General features: G+C 39.8%; 4 protein-coding genes across 7 annotated transcripts; 2 read left to right on the forward strand and 2 right to left on the reverse strand.

The window, feature by feature from the left end:
* Nucleotides 1-1,068: 1,068 nt before the first annotated feature.
* Nucleotides 1,069-1,555, forward strand: LOC125766566 (26S proteasome complex subunit SEM1). The gene is made up of 2 exons (XM_049432633.1): nucleotides 1,069-1,255; nucleotides 1,369-1,555. The coding sequence occupies exons 1-2, from the start codon at nucleotides 1,168-1,170 to the stop codon at nucleotides 1,488-1,490; spliced, it is 210 nt and encodes a 69-aa protein (XP_049288590.1). The 5' UTR covers nucleotides 1,069-1,167; the 3' UTR covers nucleotides 1,491-1,555.
* On the reverse strand, nucleotides 1,554-3,361 carry LOC125766558 (snRNA-activating protein complex subunit 3). Its single transcript, XM_049432623.1, has 3 exons — nucleotides 3,272-3,361; nucleotides 1,971-2,876; nucleotides 1,554-1,908 (listed from the first exon to the last, which is right to left on the reverse strand). Exons 2-3 carry the CDS (start codon nucleotides 2,790-2,792, stop codon nucleotides 1,567-1,569), a joined length of 1,164 nt encoding a protein of 387 aa, XP_049288580.1. The 5' UTR covers nucleotides 2,793-2,876; nucleotides 3,272-3,361; the 3' UTR covers nucleotides 1,554-1,566.
* A 38-nt stretch (nucleotides 3,362-3,399) lies between these two features.
* Nucleotides 3,400-8,575, forward strand: LOC125766544 (ubiquitin thioesterase trabid). 4 transcript variants are annotated; one of them, XM_049432593.1, is made up of 6 exons: nucleotides 3,400-3,738; nucleotides 4,056-4,374; nucleotides 4,485-5,960; nucleotides 6,034-6,490; nucleotides 6,573-6,721; nucleotides 6,789-8,575. In XM_049432593.1, the coding sequence occupies exons 2-6, from the start codon at nucleotides 4,139-4,141 to the stop codon at nucleotides 6,805-6,807; spliced, it is 2,337 nt and encodes a 778-aa protein (XP_049288550.1). In that variant the 5' UTR covers nucleotides 3,400-3,738; nucleotides 4,056-4,138; the 3' UTR covers nucleotides 6,808-8,575. The 4 variants fall into 4 exon arrangements, with proteins under 4 accessions (XP_049288550.1, XP_049288549.1, XP_049288551.1 ...); XM_049432592.1 differs by having other exon boundaries at nucleotides 3,400-3,717; XM_049432594.1 differs by having other exon boundaries at nucleotides 3,400-3,675.
* Nucleotides 8,576-10,276: 1,701 nt separating this feature from the next.
* Nucleotides 10,277-12,126, reverse strand: LOC125766565 (uncharacterized). The gene is made up of 4 exons (XM_049432632.1): nucleotides 11,829-12,126; nucleotides 11,162-11,237; nucleotides 10,671-10,769; nucleotides 10,277-10,603 (listed from the first exon to the last, which is right to left on the reverse strand). Exons 1-4 carry the CDS (start codon nucleotides 11,841-11,843, stop codon nucleotides 10,425-10,427), a joined length of 369 nt encoding a protein of 122 aa, XP_049288589.1. The 5' UTR covers nucleotides 11,844-12,126; the 3' UTR covers nucleotides 10,277-10,424.
* Nucleotides 12,127-12,844: the final 718 nt, after the last annotated feature.

Here is a 12,844-nt window from a genome sequence, read left to right on the forward strand (position 1 = left end):
CAAAAGTGTTGCCGTTTTTCTGGGATGCGATCTGAAATAAGATTACATTTGAGGTTTTTTTTTAAATAGGAGGTTAGTATTAAAATCCATCAACAAAACAGTATAAGTAGGATCAATTTTTATCTCTTACTTTTTTATATTTACTGCTAAATTTTCATGAAATTTTGAAAAAAAAAATCTTTTTACCATCAATGCCTTTGTTATTATTGCGTTGTTATTAAATATTTGAAATTATCCTTCATGAAAGAGTAATTCCTTGAACTGTTTACAATAAATCTTGTGATACAGGGATATTTTCTTAAGACAGGATTTTCTATTTGGAAAGGATATTCGCAAAAGGATATTCTGCAGTAACATAAACGAAAGCTTTTAACTTATGGCAGATTAGTTAATATGACAACCAAATATCCTTGGTATAATTTAACCAAAACGCCATAATGTCCTGAACGATTTTATATGACTATTTACAGTTCAGCTCTCGCTTAAAAGGATATTTCGCTATAAATGAAGTTTTATGGCTGATAAATATTGTTACCATAAGGATATTATAATTATACCATCCATATTTTGCTATAATTACTTTTGTTTTAGATTAGCAGCACCATAAAATAAAAAATACCTTTTGAACGAAGTTGCGAGGAAATTTTTTTATCCGTTAAATTTAGGAGTGAGGTTAATGAATTTAATTTTGTTTGCTAAGTAAATAAGTCTTTATCTTATTTTAAACCAGTAAGATGGGACTAGATGTGTTTTTAATTATTGTTTTAACATTCATTTAGAAAACCTCTTTATTCCTACACTGAAAATTACAAAAAGTACAAAAATTTCCCATCTGGGAGACTTTGTATATCTACTCGTGTTCCTGTCTTTAGTGATACAACACGATCATACTTACAAAAAACCATCACAAGAATTAAGAAAATAGCTTTAAAACAATTAAAAGTTAAAAAATACAATTTCTCGAGCAAAAAATGAAATATAAATTTAACCACTATGCGACATTTCAACGAAAGCTTCGTTCAATTCAAGATGGTTCTAGCAAGGTGACTCTAGGGACCTTGACGTTGATTGTCATCGTTGTCAAAATTGTGTACACCGAAATAAGCAACTTCATCGCGCGGCGAGAATCATTTTGTTATTTTCATAAAGCATCCACAAACTGCAACCATGTCGGATAAGGAAAACAAGGAAAAGCCCAAGCTAGATCTCGGCCTTCTCGAAGAAGACGACGAGTTTGAGGAGTTTCCCGCCGAAGGTACGAAATGGTTATGTTCGACATAAACAAGGGATATTCCGTATCTGGTCAAAGATACATACTTCGCTGGTTCGTGAATATTAAGTGTTTCTTTACCATGTTCTCTTCCACAGATTGGACCGGAAACAAGGAGGACGAGGAAGAACTGAGCGTATGGGAAGATAATTGGGATGACGACAATGTGGAAGATGATTTCAATCAGCAGCTGCGTGCACAGCTAGAGAAGCACAAGTGATTATCGTTCGTGTCGTTCTCGCGGTAATGCACAGCATGAATAAAAATTAAACTTAATTTCCTATACATTTCTTCGTTTATTGTGAAGTGGATGCTTCGTCATCTACCTCCTCATTGGCACGAACCATCATAAGAGAAAACTTGAACAAATCGAACTCTCCGATCTTTTGCCCGTCCTTGTAATGATACGTATCAAGGCAATTTTCACAGATGTAAGCAGGATCGAATATGTGTCGATTACTGTTTTGCACAATGTACTGTGCCTGACAATGGCCACAGATGTTACAAGGAACATCACGGCCTAATCCGTAAGAGTTAAGCCACGGGTAGCGAGCTCTCGTTAGAATATCGGATGACGCCAGCAGCCGACAATCACTTATCACGAATAAATGCTCACAGTTTCCCTGATGTTGGTACAACTGAAACGACAAAATTCATCATTAGCGCGCAATACCACCAGATACTAACAATAGCGCCTTACCTGAGGGTATCCAATACGAAATTTTAAGTTTCCAAAGCGTGTTTCTTCCATTCGTTTCGATTTCAGCTCTCCGATTAAGGATTGACGCTCGGCCCATTTCCGAATATCCTCCGAGTAATCGTGATTCGAATCATCGCGGAAATCATTATAGAACGTATCGTGGATAAAAAAGAACCCTGGTTTTGGTAGTGATTCGGTTGCTTCCGCCGTTCTGTTCTCGCTTATTTCGTAGTAGGGTCCCGAATCGCAATGGCAAAATATTGCATCCTTCAGTTCTGTTAAGTACTGCGAACTAAGTACATAATACTCTTGGTTGAACTTTGGATGACCTAATCGGCGTGCTGCTTTGTACTTGAAGGGCTCATAAAACCGGAGTACCAGCACCATTTCTTGAAATGGAACCAAATCTTTGACCAATTCTAGCTCTTGTTTCCTTTCCATGTATTTGTGACGATTGTATCTAAGCTTTACATCTATATTCCGCTGATCCTTTGCACTGCGGCGACTAAATACCCGTTGCACACAGCTGAATCGTGCTGCCTTGGGTGGCATCTCTACCAGTTTTGGCCGGACGGAGATGCGATGTGTATGGAACGGTCTCACCGGTATATCTTTTGGGCTAGACAGTTGACCAACATCTACCGATCCAAGAAGCTTATCGAATTCGGCATTGTTTCCACCGAGGCCCATCGCTTCCATGATGTCGTGATCCGAATCAACTATCTTATTCAAAAGGTCGGGAAACAGTTCCTTCTGGAATTCGGCCAACGCGTCCCCCACAGATACCACTTTTTCCGTTCTTGGGGAATATATGTTTTCCATCGTTATTAGTTATTGCTTTAAAACATTTAATCAATCACAATGTACTATCGCCCAGCCAGTCGATGCGGCCTTTTCGTCCTTTATCTTTATTTTTACAAAACAAAACAATAACAATTAGCTGTCAAAGTCGAAATATTTTACGGGTTTCATTTAAATTGCCACACGAATCTGGCCGTTGACGTAAACACACGAAACATGATAAAAAAATGCTGTAAGTATATTAGGCTAAGTAGTTGAGTGATATCGATTGCTTAGCACATTAATGCTTAATAGGGATCAAGAAACGATTCCGAAGCACTTGTAATTTTAATGGGAAAACAACTGCTCTTCGATGAAGGTTTCCAAAATAAAGACAAAATTAACCACACACGCCACACGAGGGAATCTTAATAGGAAGAAAGACCTCTATTCTTCACTGTGCAATGCAATTTATACTATTTTCAATAAAAAAACGCGCATTTCTCACAAAAATTACTTACCACAAAGCACCAATAAAATTTTGACCGGAGTACTGAACACGTTTTTAGCACAGTGCTGTCAGCGAATTGTAGAATGAATTGAAGCAGTATTTTCATCGGGCAAAATTACGTAAACTGTCAAGCAAAACTTCAACATATAGGAAAAAATCCCAAATCAAGATGAATACGATGATTTCGTAAATAAATCATCGGAATCTGAATAACTACATGGATCCGAGGTGTTCGTAAAGTTTCCTTCCTTCCAACCGTAGTTCTAGTAAGCGCAGTACGTGTGCTTGATGGTTTTTCCGTAGCTGTGAATCCGAAACTGTGGTGGCGCAACTGTGGTGGATGGCACAATAGTTGAAAAGTGTTGGCAAATATCGCTCGATATTTAGGGGCGCACTGCTGCTGTTGCTGCTACTGTACGTGCTGGTGCTATTTTTGTTCGCTGCCGAAGCTAACGGGTCAGTTCGTTTTACCAAGAAGTACGCAATGATAAATCTGTGGCTAACTAAATTTCGCAGTATGTTTTGCTACAATTAGCTGTTTGGTGTCTCCTTCATTCCTTCTGTTTACTAGCGAACAGTGCAGTTAGTATGTTTTGCGATTACGCGTTGTCAAGCCAGCGCTTGTGTTCTTTCATCATAAACACGCACACAAACCACAAAAATACACACACACACACACACACACCGCCACTCGTTCTTCAAGCAGCTGATTGACCCAAATCTTCTCAGTAAACAAATTGTGTGTGTGGGAATCTCCTTTGCAATAATTTTGTATCCTTCAATCTTTGTTGTAGCCGACGACAAACGAACCGACCGAATCCAATACTAAAAATCGTCCTTTCGGTTTGGTATTAGGAGTGGTGTTCTGCCTGCTAGTATGTCGGGTTCGTCGTCTACGAACAAGCCAGAACAACAGCATCAAGAACGGGAAACTGAACTGCAACAGCAATCACCACAACAACAACCGCTGGATGAAACACTACAGGAACAGCATTGCTCCCAGCAGCAACCAAAATGGATCTGCGAATACTGTACGTACGAAAACTACCCGATGTCCCTTAAATGTATCATGTGTAAAGGTCCGAAGCCGCTTCTTAAGGAGGATATCTTTCGGTAACTATCGTCCCATGCGTGTATAGCGCACTCTACGCATGACGTCCAATGACTAACAAATGACTTTCACTCTCTGTTTTTCTTACTTCAATTTCTCTTCGATGCGGCAGCTTAAGCCCAACTCAACAGCTTAGTGCGACGAATCGATCGAACCCTAATCTAGCAAGTGGTGCTGTAAAATCGACAACGATCGCAGAGCTTGATACTAATCAACGATGGCCATGTACGGCATGTACCTATTTGAATCTTCCCCACACCAGACGGTGTCTACAGTGCGATACCGTACGCAAAGAGGAGCTGATGCCAGTGCAGCAACAACTGCAGCAGAAAGCATCTCCACCAAAAGTGATCAGCGAGTACGATAGCATTAGCGATCAGCTGAATGCAATGAACATTTGCCGTAGTGCCAGCCCCGGTGACGATGGAACAAGCGTGTGCACAAGCGGCACTGGAAGTGGTAAGCGTAATCGCAACAATTCTCCTGCATCGGGTGCTTCGTACGGTTCGAGTTCACGTTTAGCAACGCCCGCACCAGACAGTGAACCGGTCGGGAAAGGCTGTGCGAGTGATTCCAAACACTCACCCTCACCAGTGTCCTCTTCGCCCGTCAACACTATGGGTCGGGCCGTGGCCAGCTCACCCAGCAATACGGGCAAGTGGTTTTGTTCCGTTTGTACGTACGAAAATTGGCCAAAATCGCTCAAGTGTTCAATGTGCTTACATGCGCGTGAGTCGCCCAGCAGTAACGTGGGAAACAAAAGTAATCAAGCAGCCGCTAAAGCGTCCCCGGAACACGACGAGAACAGTATCAACGTGGCTAGCAACATCATGGTGAACAACAAGCGCAACCAACAGTTTGTAGGCCATGCCGACTCGATCAACAATATGGATGCGTGTAAGCAGGAGCGCTATCTGCAGCTACTGCGTCGACAACCGGACTGGGACTGGTTGAATGCATGCGTCGGTATAGCGGAAAACAATATAGGGGCCGTGGAAGCCTATCTGGAGTGTGGTGGCGATCCAAGCCGGGCCCTTACATCCGCAGAAGCGTTTCTTATTAGCCGCAACAATTGTGCATTTGACGTTGGTCACACGCTGATTCATCTGGCCATCAGGTTTCATCGTGACGAGATGTTGCCACTACTGTTGGCCCAAATTTCCGGCTCCGGTCCCGGTATTAAGCGAGTGCCGGCCTATGTTGCACCGGATCTTGCCAGCGACATACGTCGCCACTTTGCGCAATCGCTACGTATACGCAAGGCGTCTTTCAACTGCCAGTTCGTGAATGAACATGCCACCTTTTCGCTGCCGGCCGATATCGAGGAGCTTCCGCTGGTGCTGCAGGAGCAGCTGTACGAGGAGTTGTTGGACAAGGATGCGCAAAAACAGCTGGAGATGCCACCGCCTGCACTGAACTGGTCGTTAGAAATCACGGAACGGCTCGGTTCGCGGTTGATGGTGCTGTGGAATCGTAGCGCCGGTGACTGTTTGCTCGATTCCGTCATGCAGGCAACCTGGGGTGTATTTGATCGCGATAATACGCTCCGCCGGGCGTTGGCTGACAGCTTACACCAGTGCAGTCATATGTAAGTATACAAAAACCACTCTAAAGTGGCTACAAAACGAATGTCTTTCTTACTATTGCATGTCTGTTTGCAGTTTTTATCCACGTTGGAAAGAGAATGAACTGTTTCAGGCGGCTTTGCTTCAGTACACCGTCGGTGAGATGCAGCTGGAGAAGGACTGGAACACGCTACTATCGCTAGCTAGTCATCCGGGATCGTCCCTAGAGCAGCTACACATCTTTGCCCTGGCACACATCATGCGCCGACCGATCATTGTGTACGGCGTAAAGTACGTGAAAAGCTTTCGCGGTGAAGACATTGGATTGGCCCGGTTCGAAGGTGTTTATCTGCCGCTGCTGTGGGAACAGAGCTTCTGCATCACATCCCCGATTGCGCTTGGATACACACGGGGTCACTTTAGCGCGCTTGTACCGACCGATCCCTACTCACGAATCGATGCAACACGGGACGACCGGGAAGACATTACCTTTTTGCCTCTGATGGACTGTGAGATGAAGCTACTGCCGATTCATTTTTTGACCAAAAATGAGGTAATGCTAACCGTTATTAATCGATTGATATGAGTATTTGTAATCTGTTCCATTTTTTTCTCCCTTATCACCTCCTTCAAAGACTGGTCGCGAAGAAATGCTACTCCGGCAATGGTTAGAAGTGTGCGAAACCGAAGGAGGATTGCTTGTCGCGCAGCAGAAGCTTCACAAACGTCCACTATTAGTCGCTCAACTGCTTGAGGAATGGCTTAACCACTATCGTAGGATAGCGTATGTACAGCTCCGTCGGTTTTAATGCTTACAAGTTGCATTCATAGCTGGTTTCTTCTCTTTGCAGGATCTCGAGGCTGTTTTAAAATATAGATCGTTCTAATCGTGCTAGTGTGTAGTACAGTATTGCGGAACATCCTGTACATGTCCTGGGCTGGTGCAGACAGATTAGGCAGGCTTTAAAATTTAAAAACCGCTTCCGAGCTAATCGTTCCCCTAGTCCTGTTACACGGGTCATTACGGAAATGCTTAAAATTCGTGATTTATCTACTACGGTGAGTTCGGTAGCGTGGTTAGTTAGTAGCATGTTTCCTTTCTCCGAGCACAGACACAGACACGTGCGTGCCAACTGATGGCATAATTTCCTTCCCTGGTGCATTGTACACCATTGTTTTAACTGTTTTTGCAGTGGTGCCGTGAATTTTGTTTCATTTTGGAATGGCACAAATGGCAGTCTACAGTTGCTACAGTTTGCTGTAAAACGTGAAAAATTAATCTAAAGCTGTGAAAAAAAACAAAACTGCACTTGGAAGCCGTTCCTCTTACAACGGTTTAGGGCGGTTTAAGATATCATTTTGCTAACAAGAAAGCATTACGATATGGGTGCTACTACTCGATTCGTATCAAAATCCGTATCAAGAGAGTATATTTTTGTATCCGTTTTTTCCGCACCCAATAGTATATTCATTCCTATTGTGCGTCACATGTAACATGGCGGTTTTTATTTTTAAATAGATAACCAATGTTTAATATCCCTGTTAACATGTTTATTCCAACTAAATATCGCGTTATTCCCTTCATTACATGCGTGTGGCATTATAAAAGAGGGACCGTTTTTTAATCATTCATCGACAAGCAACTATATCTATATATGCTTTTCATGAACAGATTTCTCTCCAAATTCCTTACCAATCAAGAAGCACGTACCCAGTTAGGCGCGAATTGTGCCTTTTTTTAAAGTAAAGCAAATTAAACGAATTAATATCGCAATCCCATTAGAAACAATGGTTTGCAGAGTGTTTAAAGAGATGAATTTAAAAATCCCCGTTCTGCATGAAAGTCAATTTTCAATCCAATTTGAATCAAAACTTCTGTTTTTTTTTTAAACAAAACTATACGAAATAGTTACGTGATAGGTGTAGGTTGAGAAGAAAGTGGATGCACTTAATGAAAATGGGTTTAACATTGGCAATGTTGATGGATAGAATTACACCCAAAACATACGTGCTATGGTAAGCAAGCGTGAGAAAAGCAGCACCATTAGTGGCAGCCTTGCCTGGTTTGGTAAGAATTTTAGTGGGCAGGAGCAACAATGGATTACAGTTGAATAAGATACAGTTGGAAAACAAAATGAATTAATTCATGAAACTACCATAGTAATTTCCCGTACGTGTGTGTGCATCTGTGTGTGTGTCAAACACAGTATAATAATAATAGTAGATAAGCTAATGCAGTACGCTCAGAGGCCGAACAATAATATTAATGAACTATATATTCTAGCAGTCATGCATCAAAGGTGAATATGTAGATGCGTCGAAGGCATAGTTTCGCTTAGCAAGTTGAGTTCCAATTACAGGCAGTTAAAAGTTGTGTAGCGAAAAGGAGGATAATAGATCTAATCTATTTGCGGCGACAGTTTCTTTCGTACCACACACTATCAATACCTATATCGATACCACAAACACATTGTTGAATATTGTTAAGTTTCGAAGTGAAGTTCTTTTTTTTTGGGTTCAAAACTGGTAGCATGTATAAAGAGTTACGTTCAGCAAACACACGCAACAGCTGTATGAAGCATTATACGTACATATATGTTTTAAAATAAATTATTTTTTGCTCACAATGTAAACAAAACTGTATGCAGCATTATGGCAGCTGTGGAAAGAAAGAGAATCTGCAAAGAAGATCAATCGAAGCTTCTTTCGGATACTAGTAATTAACTTAACAAAACTATTTTATTGGTTACCACCGTTGCGAGCAACTGCATCGACACTGTTCGTCGCCGATCGAATTTTATTACTGGAAATTTAAGAAATTGGATAATTGGATCTTATGATCGATGGCTACACAGGCCAACACAGATGGAAAATCTGAACTGATGGTCAATTCGACAGATACAAAAATTTGCTTTTCCGAGACTCATATGCTTAGTCGTGCGATAGCCACACGACCTGGAGGTTTGCGATCGTATGGATGTGCAAAGTGAGTAAGAGTAAGAGATAGTGAGTTGAAACGTTGTATTGAACAAGTTTCGTTCACTCACGACGAGGAGTTTTAGCGACTCTTTTATTCACTTACTCACTCATGAGTGCAAACATGTAGCCGTGGTAAGTCGAGTTGCAAAAAGAGTAAATACGTGAGTTGGAACGAAAATGTGCGAGTGAGTTGAAACAAAAATGAATTGGAACGGAATATATGTGTACAATACCCAAACTAGCCAAATGAATATTCTTCTCGCTCTGTATAGAAAAAAATTCTAAAAATTAGAAAATTTCTTAAGGCTATATATAGCCTTAGTTTTTTTTTTGGGAAATTTAGCAAAATTTTAAAAATTGATTTATTTTAATGCGGATTGGTTGAATAAGTTTCTTTTCACTCAAATGATGCTTTAAATAAAAATAGAATAAAAACTAACAAAAAAAAATAAAAAAATTCTAAAAATTTGAAAATTTCATTTCAAAATTTCAGCCTTAGCTTATTTTGAGTAATTTTGCAAAATTTTATAAACGGATTTATTTTAATGCCAATTGGTTGAACTAAGTTTCTTTTCACTCAAATAATGCTTTAAATAAAAAAAAAGAATAAAAAATTATGAAAAAATAAAAAAATCTATAAATTTGAAAATTTCATAAGGCTATAGCCTTAGTTTTTTTTTGGGAAATTTAGCAAAATTTTATAAATTGATTTATTTTAATGCCAATTGCTTAAAATAATTTTCTTTTCTCTCAAATAATGCATTAAATAAAAAAAGAATAAAAACTAACAAAAAACATCAAAAATTCTAAAAATTTGAAAATATTTTAAGGCTATAGCCTTAAATTTTTTTGAGCAATTTTGCAAAAAAATTAAATTGATTTATTTTAATGCCAATTGGTTGACATAAGTTTCTTTTCACTCAAATAAAGCTTTAAATACAAAAAAGACAAAAAAATAAAAAAAATCTAAAAATTTGAAAATTTCCCAAGGCCTTAGCTTTTTTTGAGTAATTTTTTTAATGATATTTTTGAACACTACAAAGCACCAGTTTAAATTACAGTTCATTCGCTAATTCAACCGATCCGGTCGTACCGTTAAGAAAACAACAAGTTCAAACTTTCATACGATCATATGCCCTAAAAGAGAAAAGTGGTTCCATGGTCAAACTCTACCCGGTCTGTCTCTCACTCCAACACCAAAACTCCATTAGTAAACGAACGACCTTGGCCGACAAATTCCACGGTTGACCGTGTTGGACGCCCTCGCATTAAGAGCAAACTTTGCAGAAACCCGTTATGGATAATCCTTGCTATATGGAGGTAAACGCTCTGATTGGAAAAGAAAAAGATTGGCAAACAATGAGCTTTGAACGAGAGTTTATTCCAATCCGGTGTGAAATTAAAACAAGCTAACGGTAAAAGAACGAAGTTTATCACATTTAAACGCAAACGAATTTAACACTAGACAGGCTTATCCACTAAACTGGCATCCGCCGTATGCCGTCCGTTTATCGGTAGTAAGGTTTTAATCCTCCATACCCTCCGTAGCCACTTCCGTACCCTCCGTATCCTCCGTATCCTCCATAACCGCCACCACCGTATCCACCATATCCACCATATCCTCCATATCCACCATAGCCTCCATATCCTCCATAACCACCATAGTCACCATATTTGCCAGGATATCCTAAGAGGGATTGAATGAACGCGATCGAATTAAACAAAGTGTAAACTTCATCGCCTGTGTAACTTACCATATCCGTAGCCATACGGTTGATAACCTGCCCCATAGCTACCATAGTTTCCATATCCATTGTATCCACCCCAGCCTCCACCATATCCGCCATTATATCCTTAAGAAGGTAAAGTAGATTTAAATTTAATTAAAGCAATGATTGACGTTTGTTTATGTTTTTGATGTTATTCTTTAAACACTTTTAAGCAACTTTTTTAAAATAACATTTTGCATAGTTTTGCTATAAATTTATTTGTAAGAAACACATACATGTTTAACGGAAATTGTTGTAATCTACTTTTGAAAAAAAAATCAGCAAGAAACAAGTTTTTTTTAATTACTCATACAATGAACAAAACAACAGAATAACGCACATTCAAACAAAAAAAGTTCAACATTCGCCTAGTATAACACACACAGCGTGGGAAATTGGCTTTCCGGCTGACAAAAACGGCAACAATTCGGAGCCGTAGCAATACGAATTTAGCATCTCGAATCAATAAACCATACCTGTCCCACCAAGCAGCCCGTATCCAAAGGTCGCTGCAGCACCGGACACAATCGCAATCAAAACGAACAACGCAACCTGCAAACACAATCAAAAATGTAATGATGAACAAGTAAGCAAACACGTACTGCTGTGTAATGTAATATCGCTTTGATGAAGTTCGAGTACCCGGCCCGAAAAGTATATTCCCCGTTGATACAGTCAATAGCCCATTGTTGTATTCTGGCATAAAGTTTTTTCTTTCTTTTTTTTGAAGTTTGCTTTTCTAATAGTACAAAAAAAATTGATTTTGTTTGGAGTTGGAATTGGAGTTGTAAATATAACTATTATAAAAATTTTAATGTAATTTAAACAAATTTTAAATGGTTTTGTATGTTTAACTTTTAGTAATCTGACTTTTTATTTTTTCGATTATTCGCTTATACAATCTCTCACTTTGCTTTGTTTTGTAATTTATTTTTGTATTTGTTGTTTTGTTTAAAAATTATCATGTTTTTTTATGTTGTTACAAATCTTTTGTATGTTTTCTCATGTATTTTTTTCATATTGTAAATTTATAGATTTTTGTTTTGTTTTTGAGCAAACTTTGATAACTAGAACTTCAAACTTCAAGCATCACGATACACAAATCAATTCTAACGGAAACTTCATAACTAGAAATACACTTACAGAACCGCGCAACATTTTGCTCGTTTAACAAATTTCACAGTTTAAATCACTTTGCACTAACTTCGTTAACTACTTAGCACAGTAGTTTAAGTATGAACTGATTCACAACCACTCGTACCGATTCGAACGGTTCTCTCGATCACTGCCGACACTCGATCGCGACTAAGCACCGTCTGTTTGGATGCTTTCGCTTTTTATACACCCATCCATCGAAACATTCCCCCACATGGTTTGTGCAGAACGCACCGCCCCCCCGGGTCGGCTACAGGTGAGATGTTAGCCCCCTTCATGATTGTAGTGCGAACTTCGTTGGCAACGGTGCGACTATTCCATAACGTATGGAAAGCAACTACCAAAAACCACGGGAAGGCATCTCACACATTCTTTCAAGAAGAAACGTACAGTCGGCTTCCACCCAAGTTGACACCACATGGACACTTTGGATCGTTTCCTACCCCGGGCATACAACCGGCCTTTGAATGCGGTCGATTCAAAACCATTCCACACGCCGTGTACGGAACCTCCAGTTGTGTTGCGTATACGCATCGAGTAGCAGCGCTTCCTGCAGCTATGAATCATGCGTTGGTCATTGTTTTGGTGGAGGTTTGTCCGGGCCAGGTGCGCGATAGCTGCGTTACCGTACATGCGTTGTCCAAAGGGTTACGGTCATCTCCTCGGGCTTGGCGGAAACAATGATGATCAGCACAACGGGAGAAAAAAAGAGCATCCATCAGAAGAGAAAGAAAGAAAAACAACACAAATTGGTATCCAGGGTCAGTTTTTTAACCTTCGTCACATATACCCGAACCATAAACAAGCAATGGTCCGTTGATTTGTCGCAGCTCCCTGTGTTCTTTTTTCCCCTTTTTTGTGTGTAAATACAGGTGGAGAGTTACAAAAGCGTTTTTTTTTTTTTTGAGGGGAGAACCTGGAACGCAGACAATCCAGCAGTGTCCACTAAACTCCGACGCTAATCACACTTCGTTCGGTACACCCGTTCTGTAAAGGAGGGTTTC

Source organism: Anopheles funestus, chromosome 2RL (genome assembly GCF_943734845.2).
Source record: "Anopheles funestus chromosome 2RL, idAnoFuneDA-416_04, whole genome shotgun sequence".
In the NCBI taxonomy this organism is placed as follows: domain Eukaryota; kingdom Metazoa; phylum Arthropoda; class Insecta; order Diptera; family Culicidae; genus Anopheles; species Anopheles funestus.

Bases quoted from the DNA above. Each gene is read 5' to 3' on its own strand.
- LOC125766558 (XM_049432623.1), bottom strand. From the start codon at position 2,792: ATGGAAAACATATATTCCCCAAGAACGGAAAAAGTGGTATCTGTGGGG. The intron at 1,909-1,970 runs GTAAGGCGCTAT...TTGTCGTTTCAG, and splicing joins TTCGTATTGGATACCCTCAG to TTGTACCAACATCAGGGAAA.
- LOC125766565 (XM_049432632.1), bottom strand. The intron at 10,770-11,161 runs GTATGGTTTATT...TACCTTCTTAAG, and splicing joins CGGGCTGCTTGGTGGGACAG to GATATAATGGCGGATATGGT. The intron at 10,604-10,670 runs GTAAGTTACACA...AATCCCTCTTAG, and splicing joins ACCGTATGGCTACGGATATG to GATATCCTGGCAAATATGGT.
- LOC125766566 (XM_049432633.1), top strand. From the start codon at position 1,168: ATGTCGGATAAGGAAAACAAGGAAAAGCCCAAGCTAGATCTCGGCCTT. The intron at 1,256-1,368 runs GTACGAAATGGT...TCTCTTCCACAG, and splicing joins TGAGGAGTTTCCCGCCGAAG to ATTGGACCGGAAACAAGGAG.
- LOC125766544 (XM_049432593.1), top strand. From the start codon at position 4,139: ATGTCGGGTTCGTCGTCTACGAACAAGCCAGAACAACAGCATCAAGAA. The intron at 4,375-4,484 runs GTAACTATCGTC...TCGATGCGGCAG, and splicing joins CTTAAGGAGGATATCTTTCG to CTTAAGCCCAACTCAACAGC. The intron at 5,961-6,033 runs GTAAGTATACAA...GTCTGTTTGCAG, and splicing joins TTACACCAGTGCAGTCATAT to TTTTTATCCACGTTGGAAAG.